The 17,126-nt window shown below is 44.4% G+C and overlaps 1 protein-coding gene and 1 non-coding gene across 2 annotated transcripts; both read right to left on the bottom strand.

The window, feature by feature from the left end:
- Positions 1 to 1,701: 1,701 nt before the first annotated feature.
- On the bottom strand, positions 1,702 to 1,808 carry LOC114670726 (U6 spliceosomal RNA). The gene has a single exon (XR_003720416.1). It is a non-coding gene; the product is annotated as a U6 spliceosomal RNA (small nuclear RNA).
- An 8,822-nt stretch (positions 1,809 to 10,630) lies between these two features.
- On the bottom strand, positions 10,631 to 16,307 carry SRSF6 (serine and arginine rich splicing factor 6). The gene is made up of 6 exons (XM_015148969.3): positions 16,060 to 16,307; positions 15,691 to 15,839; positions 14,307 to 14,431; positions 13,959 to 14,167; positions 13,599 to 13,682; positions 10,631 to 13,494 (listed from the first exon to the last, which is right to left on the bottom strand). Exons 1-6 carry the CDS (start codon positions 16,164 to 16,166, stop codon positions 13,137 to 13,139), a joined length of 1,032 nt encoding a protein of 343 aa, XP_015004455.1. The 5' UTR covers positions 16,167 to 16,307; the 3' UTR covers positions 10,631 to 13,136.
- Between the last annotated feature and the right edge of the window lie 819 nt (positions 16,308 to 17,126).

The following is a 17,126-nucleotide window of genomic DNA, read 5'->3' as shown; positions in this document are numbered from 1 at the left end:
TAAAAAGAAAAAAATGAATTCTCCAGTTCCCCAGGCTCATACTCAAAGAGTGATTTAAAAAACTGACAAAAGGCTCTCTCCTTGTCCAAACTTGGCCTCTCCTCCCTCCTGTCCTTGGCCTGCCTGGCCCAGTTTTAATAAGAATCCTGCTAAGTTATCCCCCATCCTTGATATCTGATCAAGTTTCTGATCCTTCACCTCTGATATATAAGTCCTTGGTCTGCCTCTAGCAAGAATCCTGCTAGTTCAGTTTAGCTAGAATCCCCCTACCCATGATGTCTGCTCTTAGTAATTTTTCAGCTATGACCCCCTCACTCTTCTTGTTGCCTATAAATCCCCACTTCTTGCCCTTGCTGTTTGGTTGAGGCAGACCTCTCTCCCCTCTTCCAATAGTGCTGGATAAAATCCTCTTAACTGTTTTAAAAAGTGTCATATATGTATATAGCAATTCTAGAGCCAGGAAATATAAATGAAGAGTTCTTTCCTTCCTTTCTCTCTACTTCCTTTCTTCTTCAGTCTTTTTTTTTTGTTTGTTTGTTTGTTTTAAGAGACGAGGTCTCACTATATTGCCCAGGCTGATCTTGAACTCGAGTTCAAGCAATCCTCCTGCCTCTGCCCCCTAAAGTGCTGGGATTATAGGCGTGAGTTACACACCTGGCCTCATTCCTTTCTTTCTCATGCCCTCTTTCCCTCTATCTCCTTCCTTCCCTTATGTTAAATATAATTTTCAGGAGTTCATTATTTGGATTGGGCTCTGGCATTAGACCCAATGGACCAAACTAAAATGGAGTACAAATGCTGAAGTTCCACACCACCAAGCCAAAACCAAGATTTTTTTTTTTTTTGAGATGGAGTTTTGCTCTTGTCACCCGGGCTGGAGTGCAATGGCATGATCTCGGCTCACTTCAACCTCTACCTCCCAGGTTCAAGCAATTCTCCTGCCTCAGCCTCCTGAGTAGCTGGGGAGTATAGGCGCCCACTACCACGCCCAGCTAATTTTTGTATTTTTAGTAGAGACAGGGTCTTACCATGTTGGCCAGGCTGGTCTCAAACTCCCAACCTCAGGTGATTCGTCTGCCTTGGCCTCCCAAAGTGCTGGGATTTACAGGTGTGAGCCACCACACCTGGCCTGAAACCAAGATTGATAACCAAGATTGTTATCAAACCTTCCAAGAAATCAGGAGAAAGTGAAATAATAACCAAATCTCCAAACAGGCCAGTTTTAGACCTACAGGACTACAGGCGCATACCACCACACCTGCCTAATTTTTAATTTTTTTGTAGAGACAGGGTCTCACTATGTTGTCCCAGCTGCTCTCGAACTCCTAGGCTCAAGTGATCCTCTTGCCTTAGCCTCTCAAAGTGTGTGATTACAGGTGTGAGCCACCACACCTAGTCCAGCCATTCTGTATTGTTCTTCTGTGCTCTCTTAATGCTTAACCATGTCTTTTATTTAAATAATTCCAGGAACTGGCCTTAGGAGGTCCAGAATATCAGACCAAGGTTGAGAGTGTCCCATCTCAGGAAAGAATGCTGAAGAATTGATTTACAGCCTTGTTGCCTCCAGCGAGACCACCAGGTGGCCCATTACTCAACATAACCATTGCAACCAGATAATGCTGACCTGCATACCCTACCTCTCAGAGCTTTGCCCCGCCCTGCCTGCATATCTACCCGATATTTATTTTTATAATTTTTAATTAAAATATGCATGGCTTCATGAATTTGCATGCCATCCTTGCGCAGGGGTCATGCTAATCTTCTCTGTAGCATTCCAATTTTAGTATATATGCTGCCGAAGCAAGCACTAAGTGTGATGTTTCATAGTCCCCTGGAACAGGAAATATTTACTTACTGCTTAACTTACTTGCTATTATCTGTAGGGTCATGACAGGAAACAGAAGGCGCACTCCCACTTGAGTAATTTGAAGGTAATCTAATAAATCATTAACTTAGTTATAATGGCGTGGGCAGGGTGTAGGAAAATTACAACGGTTAGCATAAGACGGTGAGGCTACGACAAAGGGAGGCAGTGGTTACCAGGACTTGGACAAGAGGGCTATGTACACCAGACACTACGGCCTTCGGTTGAAGGCCACCGCCAGCCTTGGTTAAGTCTGCAGGGGTGGGGCTGGGGTGTTGTGGGAATAAAGACCCCAACTTCCATCTTCTCCCGCTTTCCACATCCCACTGCTGCTTCCTAATGGCTGATCCCAGTCAGAAACCAGAGGGCAGGGAAGTGTGTGGATGAAGTCACGAGGCTAGTTTCCTGAGGCTCAGACAGGCGAATAGGGAATTGGGAAGGAAAAATGGAAGATCTCTCTCATATTCATTTAGGCAAAATGAAACAACTGAACTTCAGAATGCTGCCTTGTGTGTGACTTTGGGCATGTGTGTTTACCTGGCCTGTTTCATCATCTGTAAAATGCTGGATAAGTTTCTCTACCACGTATAGTTATTATAGAGACATATGTGGAGTTGCCTAGCACCCCGTATCAGTTAGCTATCATTGTTGCTAACCCCCAAAACTGAGTAGCATACAACACTAAGTTTTTCCTTTTCACATTTCTGCAGGTTGGCTGATCTCAGCTGGGTTCTGCTTCGAGCTGGTGGCCAAGGCTAACAGGCGGCTCTAGCCAGCTTGTCTCTTGTCCTCTTGGACCAGTGGGCTGGCTGAGGTGTGTTATTCTCATGGAGACAGCTGGGATGCAGGAGAGCAAGCCCAGTTGTGCAACTGTGTCTTAAGGCTTTAGCTGTGTTGTATTAATTTTTCTGGAGCTTTGGTAACAAAATACCACAACCCTGGTGGCCTAAAATATTTTCAAAGTCATGGCAAAAACCGCAATTACATTTGCACCAACCTAATAACACAAATTTATTGTCTTATGGTCCTGAAGATCAAAAGTCAGAAATGGGTTTCATTGGGCCAGTCGAGGGAGGGAGGCAGGGGCCCAGTCAGGGAGTCGGCAGGGCTGCGCTCCCTTAGGAAGAATCCGTTTCCTTGTTCCGTGGCTCCCTCCATCTTCAGAGCTGACAGTAGAGCATCTCCAATCTACTGTTGCTTCCATTTTTACACCAACTTTTTCTGATTTTTGACTCTCCAGCCTCCCTATTTATAAGGACCTTTGTGATTACACTGGGCCTAGCCAGATAATTGCATCTCTAGAACGTTATTTAATTACATCTGCAAAGTGTCTTTTACAATGTTGTTACATATTCACAGGTTCTGGAGATTGAGCCTACCCCTTCTGGGGGGCGGGGGAGGGCATCATTCAGCCTACCAAATAGATCATGCCTGCTAAATTCCATTGGCCAACATCAAGAGAGGGAAGTACTCATAAATGCAGAATGGGGAGATAGTAAATATTTCTGACAGTAATGTCATCTACCACACATCTGGTACGTTTTTTTGTTTTTTTTTTTTTTGAGACAGTCTTGCTCTGTCGCCCAGGCTTGAGTGCAGTGGTATGATCTCGGCTCACTGCAACCTCCGCCTCCTGGGCTCAAGTGATCCTCCTGCCTCAGCCTCTGGAGTAGCTGGGATTACAGGAGCCTGCCACCGTGCCCAGCTAATTTTTGTGTTTTTAGTAGAGATGGGGTTTTGCCATGTTGGCCAGGCCGGTCTTGAACTCCTGACCTCAAGTGATCTGCCCGCCTCGGCCTCCCAATCACAGGGATTACAGGTGCGAGCCACCGTGCCCAGCCAAAGTTTTTAATAAACGCTTACTGAATATAAGTTGGACTATGATGACTCATGGTGCTATACTTTTCGAGGGCTTCCTGAAAAACTTCCTGAAAACACCAGTGAGCACTGATCATCTTATGATCACAGCCACACTGTTGTCTGGGCTTGAGTTACTGCTGGGTCTGCAAGCAATGGTCAAGGTGGATGAAAACTATAATTTAAGGTCTTTATTTACTCATTCCATTTATAGTGCTGTTGTATACTCCAGAATCACATTGAAAGTTAGGCTCTGAATTTTCCTTCTTCTTCTACTCACTACTCCAAGATGACACATTATCTGCTTTAAACCTTCTGAAGGTGCGGAAAAGAGGCTGCAGGATTTTAGAGAAACAGTTTCCTTTTAATCCTCTTATCCCTTTGCCAGAAACGGCCCAGAAGTCAGCTGAGGAAGCATTTATCAAGGCAGGGAAGTCATGTACTGCTCTGCTTTGAGCAGGTTGGAGCAAACCTGGAGTGCTTTGTCTGCCAGTGGACACCACTCTGTGAGTGGCACTCACAAATGAAGAGTGCAGGAAGACAACATATGGTTAGGAGATTCAAAACTGTGGTACTGACTGAGGCAGGGTTGGAAGGGTTTCGGCTTGGAGAAGAGAGGACCTTCAGATGACCAGAAGGTAACATGATTTGTGTGGCTAGAGGGAGAATCAGGCAATATTTTCCTAGCTCTGTCCACTGAAAAGGCCTAATGACCAAACAAGTGGCAATGAATTTGCTTATTGCCCGGACTGGTTGCTAAACACCATTTCCAACAAAACCAGGGCTCCTTGGAGAAATGGCTGATTTCAGATCTGGACTGAAAATGTACAACATGAGCCTGGAAATCTTACCATACCAGGAAGCGAGGAAACTGACAAGATTAGAATTGCTTCAAAAGGACTCAGGAGGCAAATTGAGTTGAGTCCCACTGACTGAAGACAGAATTAGGTGACACTGATTAGAAGGCCAGGCACAGTGGCCCACATCTGTGATCCCAACATTTTGGGAGGCGGAGGTAGGTAGATTGCTTGAGCTCAGGAGTTCAAAAACAGCCTGGGCAACATAGCGAAACTCCGTCCCTACAAAAAATACAAAAATTAGCCAGGCGTGGTGGCATGTGCCTATAGTCCCAGCTACTTGGGAGGCTGAGGTGGGAGGATGGCTTGACCCCGGGAGGTTGAGGCTGCAGTAAGCCATGATCACGCCAGCGTATTCCAGCCTAAGTGACAAAGTAAGACCCTAACTCAAAAAAGAAAAAATAAAAAGGTAGCATTGATAAGGCGAGCTGCCATGGATTGAAATAACTGTTTAAAGCCACAGTCCATGGTTTAATGTATCCAGGCATAAATAATCAATGGTTGCCATTATGACAAAAAAGACATCCAGATGGGGTCTTGCTAAGTTACCCAGGCTGGTCTTGAACTCCTGGCCTTCAACTCCTTGAACTCCTCCCACTTTGGCTTCCTATAAGTGTGGGACACCGCCCCCACCCCTATGTAGTTTTCTTTTTTTTTTGAGACAGAGACTTGCTCTGTTGCCCAGGTTGGAGTGCTGAGGCGCGATCTCGGCTCACTGCAGCCTCCACCTCCAGGGCCCAGGTGATCCTCCACTTCAGCCTCCCAAGTACCTGGGACTACAGGGACCTGCCACCATGCCTGGCTAATTTTTCTATTTTTTGTAGAAGCAGGGTCTCCCTATGTTGCCCAGGCTGGTCTTCAACTCCTGGGCTCAAGTCATCTGCCTACCTCAGCCTCCCAAAAGCGCTGGGATTACAGGCATGAGCCATGGTGTCCAGTCCCCAAGAAGTTTTGAAAAAAAAAATTAAGGTGGTGATGCACACACTGACAGCCCAGACTCACGGGCAGAATATATGCATGTAACAAACCTGCATTTGCACATTCTATTCAAAATTTTTTAAAAATTGGAATTTGATAAAACTGCTAGAATAGTAGGTCTTCAATTTTAGTATGTGCCAGGACCACCTAAGGGGCTTTTAAAAACACCTATGGCTGCGTTCTACTCAGTTTTATTTTTTAAATATTTATTTGAGATAGAGTATCGCTCTGTCCCCATATTGGAGCATGATCTTGGCTCACTGCAGCCTCTACCTCCTGGGTTCAAGATTCTCCTGCCTCAATCTCCCAAGTAGTTGGGATTACAGGTGTGTGCCATCATGCCCGGGTAATTTTTGTATTTTTAGTAGAGATGGGGTTTCACCATGTTGGTCAGGCTGGTCTTGAACTCCTGACCTCAGGTGATCTGCCCGCCTCAGCCTTCCAAAGTGCTGGGATTGTAGGTGTGAGCCACTGCAACTGGCCCAGTTTTGTTTATTAAAAAAAAATATTGGCCAGGTGCGGTGGCTCACCCTGGTGATCCTAGCACTTTGGGAGGCTGAGGCGGGAGGATTACCTGAGGTCTGGCATTCGAGACCAGCCTGGCCAACATGGTGAAACCCTGTCTCTACTAAAAATACAAAAATTAGCCAGGTGTAGTGGCACACGCCTGTAATCCCAACTACCTAGGAGGCTGAGGCAGGAGAATTGCTTGAGCCCAGGAGACAAGAGGTTGCAGTGAGCCAAGATTGTGCCACTGCACTCCAGCCTGGCCGACAGTGCGAGACTCTATCTTAAAAAAAAGATCGCGCCACTGCACTCCAGCCTGGGCGACAGAGCGAGACTCTGCCTCAAAAAAAAAAAAAAAAAAAAAAAAAAAAATTGTTGTGGGTACATAGTAGGTGTATATATCCATGGAGTAAATGAGATACTTTGATATAGGCATGCAATGTGTAATAATCGCAACATGGAAAATGGGGTCTTCATTATCTAAAGCATTTTTTGTATGTTATTTTTATTTTTTCTTTTTAATTACCCACAGTACACAGATATACCCTCAAGCATTTATCCTTAATGTTACAAACAATCCAGTTATAGTCTTTATTTTAAAATGTACAATTAAATTACACACTATAATCACCCTGTGTGCTATCACAAACTACGTTTTCTTTTTTTTTGGATCCATTAACCATCCCCACTTACCCCTCACCCCCCTACTACCCTCCCAGCCTCTCATAACCATCCTTTTACTATTTCTATGAGTTCCATTGTTTTGATTTTTAGCTCCCACAAATAAGCGAGAACATGCGAGGTTTGTCTTTCTGTGCCTGACTCTATCCACAGTTTTTGATTCAGAGTCTGGGGTGAAGACTGAAGTTGTATTTCTAACATCTAAATCCGAGATGATTTTGATGCTGCTGGTTGGGAACCGCATTTTTTTTTTTTTTTAAAGACAGGGTCTCGCTCTGTCACCCAGGCTACGGTGCAGTGGCATGATCGACTCACTGCAGCCTTAACCTCCTGGGCTCAAGTGATCCTCCTACCTCAGCCTCCTGAGTAGATGGGACCACAGGTGGGCAGCATCATGTCTGGCTAACTTATAATTTTTTTGTAGAGATGGGGTCTCACTATGTTGCCGAAGCTGGTCTCAAACTCCTGGGCTCAACTGATCCTCCCAGAGTGTTGGAATTACAGGTGTGAGTCACTGTGCCTTGGCAAAACCACACTTCTTGCTGGGCGCAGTGGCTCATGCCTGTAATCCCAGCACTGTGGGAGGCCAAGGCGGGAGGATCGCTTGAGGTCAGGAGTTTGAGACCAGCCTGGGCAACATGGTGAAACACCATCTCTACCAAAAATACAAAAAATTAGCTGGGCATTGTGGCAGCTACTCAGGAGGCTGAGGTGGGAGGATCACTTGAGCCCAGGAGGCCGAGGTTGCAGTGAGCTGCGATTGTACCACTGCAACTCCAACCTGGGTGATAAGAGAACCCTTCTCAAAAAAAAGAAAACCGCTTCTCTAGATCTATTAATTTACAGGAAATGCAGCATACAGAAGAATACACTTAATGATGCCACGAGATTGCAATCAGCAAAATCAAGACTGGGAAACTCTCCAGGACAAAGACAGCTTCTCCAATAAATATATTGAAGGGGACACAAAGAGAGACTTTAGATTTAAAGAGTTTAGATGTCTTTAAAGAGGTATATAGTAAATCTACAGATAAAATGTCTAGGATTTCCTTCAAAATTATTTGGGAGAAGTAGACAGGTATATATTGTTAAAGCCAGTGGAGCACAAGGGCAGTTCATTCTACTATTCTCACTGGTGTTTGGAGACAGTCTCGCTCTGTTGCTCAGGCTGGAGTACAGTGGCGTGGTCTTGGCTCACTGCAACCTCCCCTCCCAGGTTCAAGCGATTCTTTTGCCTTGTTCTCCAAGCTAGCGGGGATTACAGGCCTGCGCCACCACACCAGGCTAATTTTTGTATTATTAGTAGAGATGGGGTTTCACCACATTGGCCAGGCTGGTCTCCAACTCCGGATCTCAAGTGATCTGCCCGCCCTGGCCACCTTTACAGGCATGAACCATCGCTCCTGGAGAGTTTAGTTCTATTTTAGAATGTTTTCCTAAATGCAGTTACTATTTAATGAGTGACTGTGCCAAATGCTTTGATATTAGTATTTACTTTTCATATTAGTAGGTCTTGTTTTATAGATGAGGGTGCAACTTATTTGCCTCCCAATCCTTTTGGACCTGGGCTAGGGGACTCGCTCTCCTGCTTTCAGCAGTAATGGGGGTTCAATCTGATGCCATCAAACCTTTGCCTTCAGAAGCTCTTAATCTCCAAATTGACTCCCTCCTAAAGACAAAAATAAAAAACCACCTTCTTTAAACCTTACCTTTAAAACATAGTCTACTCCCTTAGCTGGGTGTGGTAGTGCACACTCGTCTCAGCAATTTGGGAGACTGAGGTGGGAGCATCGCTTGAGCCCATGATTGCACCACTGCACTCCAGCCTGGGTAACAGAGTGAGACTCCATCTCTTCAAAAACAGAAAACCTAAAGAAAACCCATATAGTGTACACGGACCCCGCCACCCCTCCAAAGCAATTCCTTTATGGTAGAAGGCCAGGCGAGGTGGCTCACACCTGTAGTCCCAGCATTTTGGGAGGCTAAGGCGGGCGGATCACCTGAGGTCAGGAGTACAAGACCAGCCTGATCAACATGGAAAAACCCTGTCTCTACTAAAAAAATAGAAAATTAGCCGGGTGTGGTGGCGCATGCCTGTCATCCCAGCTACTCGGGAGGTAGAGGCAGATGAATAGCTTGAACCCAGGAGGCAAGAGGCTGCAGTGAGCTGAGATTGCACCATTGCTCTCCAGCCTGAGTTAACAAGAGTCAAACTCTGCCTCAAAAAAAAAAAAAAAAGTTTATTTTGTAGGTTTTCCCCTCATCTTGGATTTGTCTCGTTTCTACATGACAGCACTTTGGGCAGGGATATCACAAAAATGAGACTCTGTCCTCGATGTATTATATATGTCCAGTGATCCATCTTAATAACCTGAATCACTATAAAAGTCATTTTTAAAAATAATTTTGAGAGGGGGTTAACTGGAGCCTATATTAACTACTTCTTAAAAAGATGAAGACAAAGCCTGAGGATGCATTGGAAATTAGGAGACTCAAGAGCCATGACAACAAAATGCCACCAATGAATCTTGGACCAAGAGGAAAAACGTTAAGGGACATTATGGGACAACTGATGAAATTTCAGTATGAACTGTGTATCAGACAACAGTATTTTATCAACATTAATTTCCTGATTTTGATAATTCTGTAGAAGATAATGTTCCTGTTCCTAGAAAACATTTTTAAAATTTTATTGTTTTTCAGACAGGGCTTCACTCTGTTGCCCAGGCTGCAGTACCATGGTGTGATCTTGGCTAACTGCAACCTCCGCCTCCCGGGTTCAAGCGATTCTCCTGCCCGTCTCTCAGTCTCCTGGTAGTAGGACTGCAGGCACGCACCACCATACCTGGCTAATTTTTGTATTTTTGGTAGAAACAGGGTTTCACCATGTTGGCCAGGCTGGTCTCGAACTCCTGAGCTCAGGTGATCCTCCTGTCTTGGCCTCCCAAAGTGCTGGGATTACAGGCATGAGCCACCGCACCCACTCTTCCAATTTTTGAACCATGATTCCTTTCTATTCAAAAGCTACAAAAAGTTAATGACTGTGTTAAGTGCTATACTAGGGGCCATCTGCAGGATTGCTCTAAGATAACAAGGCATATGTAAACAAACTATTTAGGATCTAGGAAGATCAACTGCACAATTGCACTGACTTTCAGTAAACAGATACATACATGTTCGGGATACTAATATATTCAAAATGTGGTCACTGAGGAAACTTAAAGATTAGCATATAAATTTGTAATTACTACACTAGGTGCTCTATTCCAAGAACTCTAAATGTTGAATCCTGAAAGTAATTTTTAAATTCATGCTGATACACAAGTCAAAGGATTATTCATACTGTTGGTTCTGAAAAAAAAATTATCATACATTCATTCAATGGTAACCAGTCATCCATTGTAAGCCGATCTCTGTATTAGCATATATTAAATCAAACTGCAGACTCAGGGCATGAACACTGAAAACTTAAAAGGTCATTTTTATATAACCATAGAAATCTCTGAGCAGATACAAGTACTGTCAACAGTAGCTGCATTAATAAGCAGATTCCAAGGTATGGTCCAACCATGTATATTTGTAAATAAAATTGTATTTGTTATGGTACTCTCTTGTACTGTTCATATTCTTGACTTTTAGTCTTCACATCCCATGCCATGTTTTATCTCTATTGTTTCAAGGACGACACTGAAGCACAGTGATTAATGACTTGCCCAAGATAAACCATATACTAAACCCCAAACTCATGTTTCTGGGGAAGTGAAAACAAGATCCTGTTCTCATACTCAAGATAGGAATGGCTTTCCCAATGCCAACTCCAATCCAAAAAACCATTTGTTAAGAATCTGGTCCTAAGTGGGCATATGCAATAAACTCAAAACAAGTCTTTCCCTCAGTAAGTATTTTATTGAGATTTAAAGCACAAAATAGGTTAACAAATCGGGAGGAAGGTGGTAACACAGGAATGGGAACGTAAAAGTCAAAGTAGGCAGGACTCAAAACTGGCCATAAAGGCACTACGGCATGTTCATAAACACCATCAAGTGAAAGGGGAATCAAGATGTTTTCACTTCTCTTCTGCTCCACCTTAATACTCTTATCTAGCCACTGGTATGGAGCATGTCGTGGACTCATTCTTCCCACAAGTTAGCAAGGGAACTAAACATTTTATCGGTCAACCCTATGCTCATCAAGTGAGCCAATGTTACACAGTGATTTCAGGCATCCAGTGACTTAGAACTACAGGCAAGGATAGGCCCTGACTATTAATAAATTGGTTGTGGCTATTACTAGAAAATTATGGATGCAGGCATTTACCTATACAATGACCTGCTTACTGGGGCAGCTAACAATGTAGTCAAACCAGTCTATCATCATATGATGTCCTATTAACAAGAGAGCCCAGTTGAAGGATGTTTCATATTTTTAGAAAGCCAAATTTCTTACTATAATATCCTCCCACCCCTCTTTTAAAAAGGCTGTGGTTCAAAAAGCTTTTATGTTCTTTCCCTGAAAACAAGAGAACTTTGGTCAAAGCCAATTTTTAAGAGTCATCACTTCTGCTGAGTAGGCAAAACAATGAACTACAGTAACACACACCACTTTCTTTCCTTAAATTCTGAGATTTATACTGGAAAAATAAACCCATTTCTTTATAAACATCTAATTAAGTATCAAAGAAAATAAGATAATGGAAGAAGCATCTGCCTTTTGGGGCACTATATTCCTAAGGTTGGGCTTTAAGATTTTTTAACAGGAAACCCAGAATTTCTGAAAAACAGGTTTTTTTCCACACTACCAAGAACTCACAGCCACTCTGTGAATGCCCGAGATATTTGACTCAAGTTTTTCAACTCTATCTTATTAGGCATATTTCTGGATTATTTGAACCTAAAAACCAACCCTAGAATATCATGCTTTCCAGGCACACCTGTGGCACGAGTGGTGTACGACCATGCCCCATCACAATCCAACCCTTAGTACCCTACATTGTGACAGCTCCTGGAAAGGTATTAAAGCTGAGCCAATTAATCTATATTTCGATTTCAGACTAAGATCAATAAATGCTTTTAAATAAAATTACTTTATATAATTAAGTATCTGAATAAAGGAATGTAAGGTTAATTCACTTCTCCAACTGCAATTTCAACTCATCAGGCTTATGGATGTATGGACTAACTGCTAACCTAGTAACTCGTACAAATTTGCAGTATTCAAATTTGGTTTCCACAGTACTCATTACACCTCACTCGTAATAAAGTACAAAAGTTTGGGCTTACCCATTTCACTGTTTTTCAAAGCAAAAATTTACAAGTATGATCTAACCAATTATCACATAATCCCACTAACTACGAAGGGGACTATTGGGTGTAACTTAACTGGCAACTGACTTTACTAAGTGCCTGTTAAACATAATTATCTTTCAGCATAAAATGCAGTATGTGCTTTTACACTTTGAATAAACTCAAGTTCAGATCAAAAAGAGGCTACTTCCATTTCCACATGACAAACATTAAAGACAACTGAACCACTCTCTAACACTAATTACGCTGACAACTTCCAGAAAGTGGATTATCTAAACAAGATCCCAAGTATTAGGAATTATTTCTTAGAGTTTAAATTTGCCTTTGAAAAAAGTTCCATTACTTAAAATTAATTTAAGCAAAATCATGGAACAGATTGACTAAAAAATACCTTTTATTTTTACTCAACTTGTTAAAGGGGCAGATAAAAGATTTTGGCAAATTTGATTAACAGCACAAAATAATGTTATCCAAACTGAATAATTTATTGCTGATCTGAGGCTTGCCTTGTTTACACTTCAGTAGAATTTACATGTTTCCACAAATGGCAGATACCAACATTTAAAGGAATTTAATAGTGACCTATTCAATAAGGCAATCATCTTGGTAGCAAAGTTTTATTTAAATCTTACATAACTCAAGCTTTATAAAAAGCCAACATAATTGAAAATTGGGTTCTCCCTCTAAAGTCTTAAGTATTCAAAGCTTGAAACAGTTAATTTAAAAATAAGCAAACAAATAAAACAAAAAAACCCTGCCAGCAGATCCTGCTGAAATACTTAAAAAAACAAAAAAACAAAAAAAAAAAAACTAAATGAGCTTACTCTTTACAAAAGTTATTTTAGCTCAAAAGCCATAAAATCAAAGTTATCTTAATTCTACAAAGAAGGGACAGGGTGTCTGACTTCATGCCACCATTTCTTTAGAGCCTCATCTTTTTCATCAAATCTGGCCACAAATCAAATTTCTGTGTGCCCCTGTTTTCAGGAGATTGCTCTTGCAGAAGAGGCCAAGTATAAACATGAAAGAGTAACTGCCTAAATAGGAAAGTGTTCCATAATAGTGTGCAAAGAACAAGAGAGTTCTGAGTTAATCTCTGGAACTCGACCTGGACCTTGATCTTGACTTTGAACGAGACCTAGAACGGGATCTTGAAGCTCTTTTTGGTGGAGGGGACACAGAACGGGCCTTTGAGGGTGGAACAGGTAGCGGCGAATTGGAATGGGACTGGCTCCTTGATCTGGATTTTGACTTTATATCACCCTTTCCATTTTCTTTGGGGGATCGGGACCGAGACCTGCTTCGAGATTTCTCATACTCATCCTTAGATCTGCTTCGAGAATGTGAATGGGAGCCCCGATCAGACTTGGGCTTAGATTTGCTCTTTGATCTAGATTTCCTGCCTTTTGATCGAGAACGTGATCGACCTTTGCTCCGCGACCTGGAACTGGACAAGGAAAGACCGATTCTCTCAATACTTTGTAAGAACATACACGTACTCCATAAACAAGTACAGTAATATTCACAATGACTCAACACAACATTATTTACCGGGAGCGACTTTTTGAGATACTTCGAGATCTACTGCGGCTGCTCCTGCGACTCCTACTTCGTGACCGTCTTCTAGATCGAGACCTATTAGGAGAAAAACAATGAAGTCTTAATCTCAATCCATCTTAAATACACCTGTGCCATCTGGCAAAAATAGATAAGCCAAAGAATAATGTTTTTCTTTACTACGAAATTAAATACACCTTCAAAACATCCAGAAAAAAACCCAATGATGCACAGCCAAAACAAACTAAAAGCTGGCTTTAATTCAAGTAGGCAACAATTGAAATTACTCCATTACTTCCCTTTTTTATTGTCAAATATTCTGTTTCCTCCCCACAGTGTCCTTCAACAAGTTACCTGGATCTGCTTCCAGAGTAAGATCGCCTATGGCTTGTGCGTGGCTTATCTTCAATAAGCCTAATATTTCTGCCATTTATTTCTGTGCCATCCAGTTTGTCCAAAGCACGCTTCATGTCAGAGTAGGAGCGAAACTCAATTACACCCTCATTTGTTCGTTCCTTGTGGGCATCCGCATAGGTTACTTCACCTGCTTGTCGCATAAAATCCTGAAATGATAAGATTGGTCAGACTCGGAAATCTTAAAAGATCTATATACTATAATAAATTCCCAGAAATAAGAATGTAAATAAGAGTTTACTTTAAAGCATTAGTCGTATCTTTTGTATCTTGAATTATAGCACATACCTTTAAATCTTGCCAACTGCACCGACTAGAAAGATTTTCTACAATAAGCCTGTATTCTGTACGAACAGGTGGTCCGTATTTGTCTCTGCCAGATGTTCTCCGACTGCTGTATCCACCTCCACCACCTTTATCACATGAAGGGAACAATTAGATGCCTTGTAATGATAAAAACGCATAATGTCTTTGAAAGTTAGTACAAACATATCAACTTTTATTTACTGGAGTAGGACTTTGCTATTATATTGCTAAACCTTCGACACATTTGTGATTTGCCATAAAATTAAATTAAGGGCAAGTCAAATAGACTAAATCCAACTAAACCTCTCCTACAATCTGTTAGAGAGTGACTGCTCCTTTATTCGATTTACCTCGCTAAGTTTTATTTTACAGAACATTGTAAAATATAAAACTTAACTGATTACATGCATTTCTACATTTTACAAAAATGTTTACTAGTTTTACACTAAGTACTTACATCACAGTGTGAGGTTTTTGGTGGTGGTTTGGCCACAAAACACGCAAGGTAACAGTCACCTAGTTCAGATTAACCAGTTTTGTCTAACCCTTGGAATCCTCACCATCACCCTGCGTCTAATGGCAAAAGGCTGCTGTCGTCATGGCTTCCGGTAAGGTCAGCCAAAGGGTCATAGGGCAAGGGTCACACAATGTATGGAAAAGCCAAGGCCAATCAGGAAAGGCAGTCATCTTAGCCTCAGTGGACACAGCCTCAGCCCCATTGGTCACTTTCAAATTGAAACATCAAGGACTTGTTAAAAAGTTTGAATTCAACATGCAACAATTTAAACATCAAACATTTAACATAACCAAAAATCCCCCCAACCTCCTCCCAGTAACATGCCCCAGTTAGTTCAAATACAGCATAAAGCTTATTTAGATCTACTTTGTGGTACAATACCACATTACTTAAAAATAGTACATTCTTCGGCCCCCATCAAGTTCCATAACTTTAAGACCTATACTTTAAGCTCCTCCCTTCCCCGTCCCCCGCCCCCCTACCCCACCTCCACCCCAGCCTGCCCCCGAACCTCTAACTAATGCACTGATAGGTAAGTAAGGAGAATACAACAAATACAGCCACTCCTTACTTCCTCTGTGGTTAGAACCTGTGACAGTGCTGACAAGGGGCCAGAAGAAGCCACCCCCCGCCCAACTTCGCAAATAAAACCAAACACCCAAACCCAATCCCCGCGCTCCGGCGTCCCATGGCTGCCCCGGGCAGACATGAAGGCAGCGGGGCTCGGGGACACCCGAGTCAAACGACCCCCAGCCCTCGCGCCTGCCCGGGCTGGGAGGCCCCAACCCACCCACCCCCGCCCGCCCCCAGGGTCCCCAAGGGCGCGGAGCGCGCGGGGGTGGGACTCACTGCGGCTTCCGTAGCTGTAGCCGTCGCGATCGCGACGCGGGCCCCTGGCGTGCTCTACGATCACGCGCTCGCCGCAGAGCTCCTTGCCGTTCAGCTCGTAAACGGCGTCGTCGGCGTCGCGGGAGTCCTCGAACTCCACGAAGCCGTACCTGGGGGCGGTGCCAGGGCCGGACAACGGCGGGGGCGTCGTTAGCCAGGGCGCGCCCGTGCGCGCGCCCGCACCCCTCAGCGCGCCCCCGCGACGCCGCGCCGTCGCCATCTTGGAGGCCCTGCCACGCGGCGCCGCGGCCTTGGCCGCCTTTTTCCTTGGAGAGTTCCCGCCGCCACCAGGCCTGGGACGCTGGGCGCGGGCGCCCAGGCTCGACTCACCCATTTTTGAGGTCTACTTCGAGGAGGCGGCCATAGCCACTGAAAAAGCGCTGGATGTCCTTCTCCCGGACGTTGTAGCTCAGGCGTCCTATGTAGACGCGCGGCATGTCCGTGGCGGGCGGGGGCCCAAGGGCTGGTTGTCGAACGGCGGACCGCAAGCCAGTAGCCGCGGTGCGGGTGCGGGGACGGCAAGAGCCCGAACACGCGCCTCACACCACAGCGGCGGCCGAGTCCAGCCACACAATGATGCGCGCGCGCGCCAGGCTTACGCTATATGGGCGGCCAGTGGGGCGGGGCCTGGCGCGTGACGTCAGCGCGCAGCGGCACGTCCGTCCCCAGTCGGCCCTGGGCTAAATGGTGACTGGCGAGTCAGCTGCCCGCGACGTTTCGGTGTAGTGCGGTCTTGCTCGCTTCTAGGATTTTTCTCCAGCCCTCCCCACCGTCTTTGAAAACACAGTGTCTCTAATGCAGCCGCAGAATTGTTTTCTAATTTGTACCTTTTATAAAACTGCGCGATCGATCTCTTTGGGGTTGAAGCTCGGGAGGCGGGCTGAGAGAATCCCCGTTTTTCATTGGTTCTCGAGGTGGTTATAATGGGTCGCCGCGGTCTCTGATTGGTGGGTTAAAACGAGGCTGCCTGTTTCCCCCAGCGATTGGTTGGTGCTCGTTTTGGTGGGGACCGCGCTCTCGGACCCAGTCGCTGGTCCGGTTTCGCAGAATCCGAGGATCACGCGCTGAGGTCTTGCTGACCGGGCGGGGGTCGCGTTGCGAACTTGCAGAGCCGCCATCAGCTTCTCCAAGTCTCACTCGCAGCCTTCTTCAGTCTTGGCCTCCCCGGACGTTCCCCTCTCCCTCCATGGGTCTTTCTTGGAGCCCTGTCAACTTGACTCACTTGTGGATTGGGGTGTCCGTGGGAATCCTACGCTCACTGTAGGTGCTCAAAAGGGAGCGCGGAGGAGACCCCGCAGCCCTCCTACAGCGATGAACAATTTTTTTTCTCCCGTATATAGAAAGTCCTTTGTCCCAATACTATCATTTCTTCCATTGACTTGAAAGTGCCTTATTTT

The sequence above is a fragment of the Macaca mulatta genome, chromosome 10 (genome assembly GCF_049350105.2).
Source record: "Macaca mulatta isolate MMU2019108-1 chromosome 10, T2T-MMU8v2.0, whole genome shotgun sequence".
Taxonomy (NCBI): Eukaryota; Metazoa; Chordata; class Mammalia; order Primates; family Cercopithecidae; genus Macaca; species Macaca mulatta.
Note: the sequence above shows the minus strand (reverse complement) of the source record. Positions and strands in the feature narration are given on the sequence as shown.

Bases quoted from the DNA above. Each gene is read 5' to 3' on its own strand.
- SRSF6 (XM_015148969.3), bottom strand. From the start codon at position 16,166: ATGCCGCGCGTCTACATAGGACGCCTGAGCTACAACGTCCGGGAGAAG. The intron at 14,432-15,690 runs GTGAGTCCCACC...CATGTGATAAAG, and splicing joins CTACAGCTACGGAAGCCGCA to GTGGTGGAGGTGGATACAGC. The intron at 13,495-13,598 runs GTAAATAATGTT...TTCCTTGTCCAG, and splicing joins ATCTCAAAAAGTCGCTCCCG to TTCCAGGTCGCGGAGCAAAG.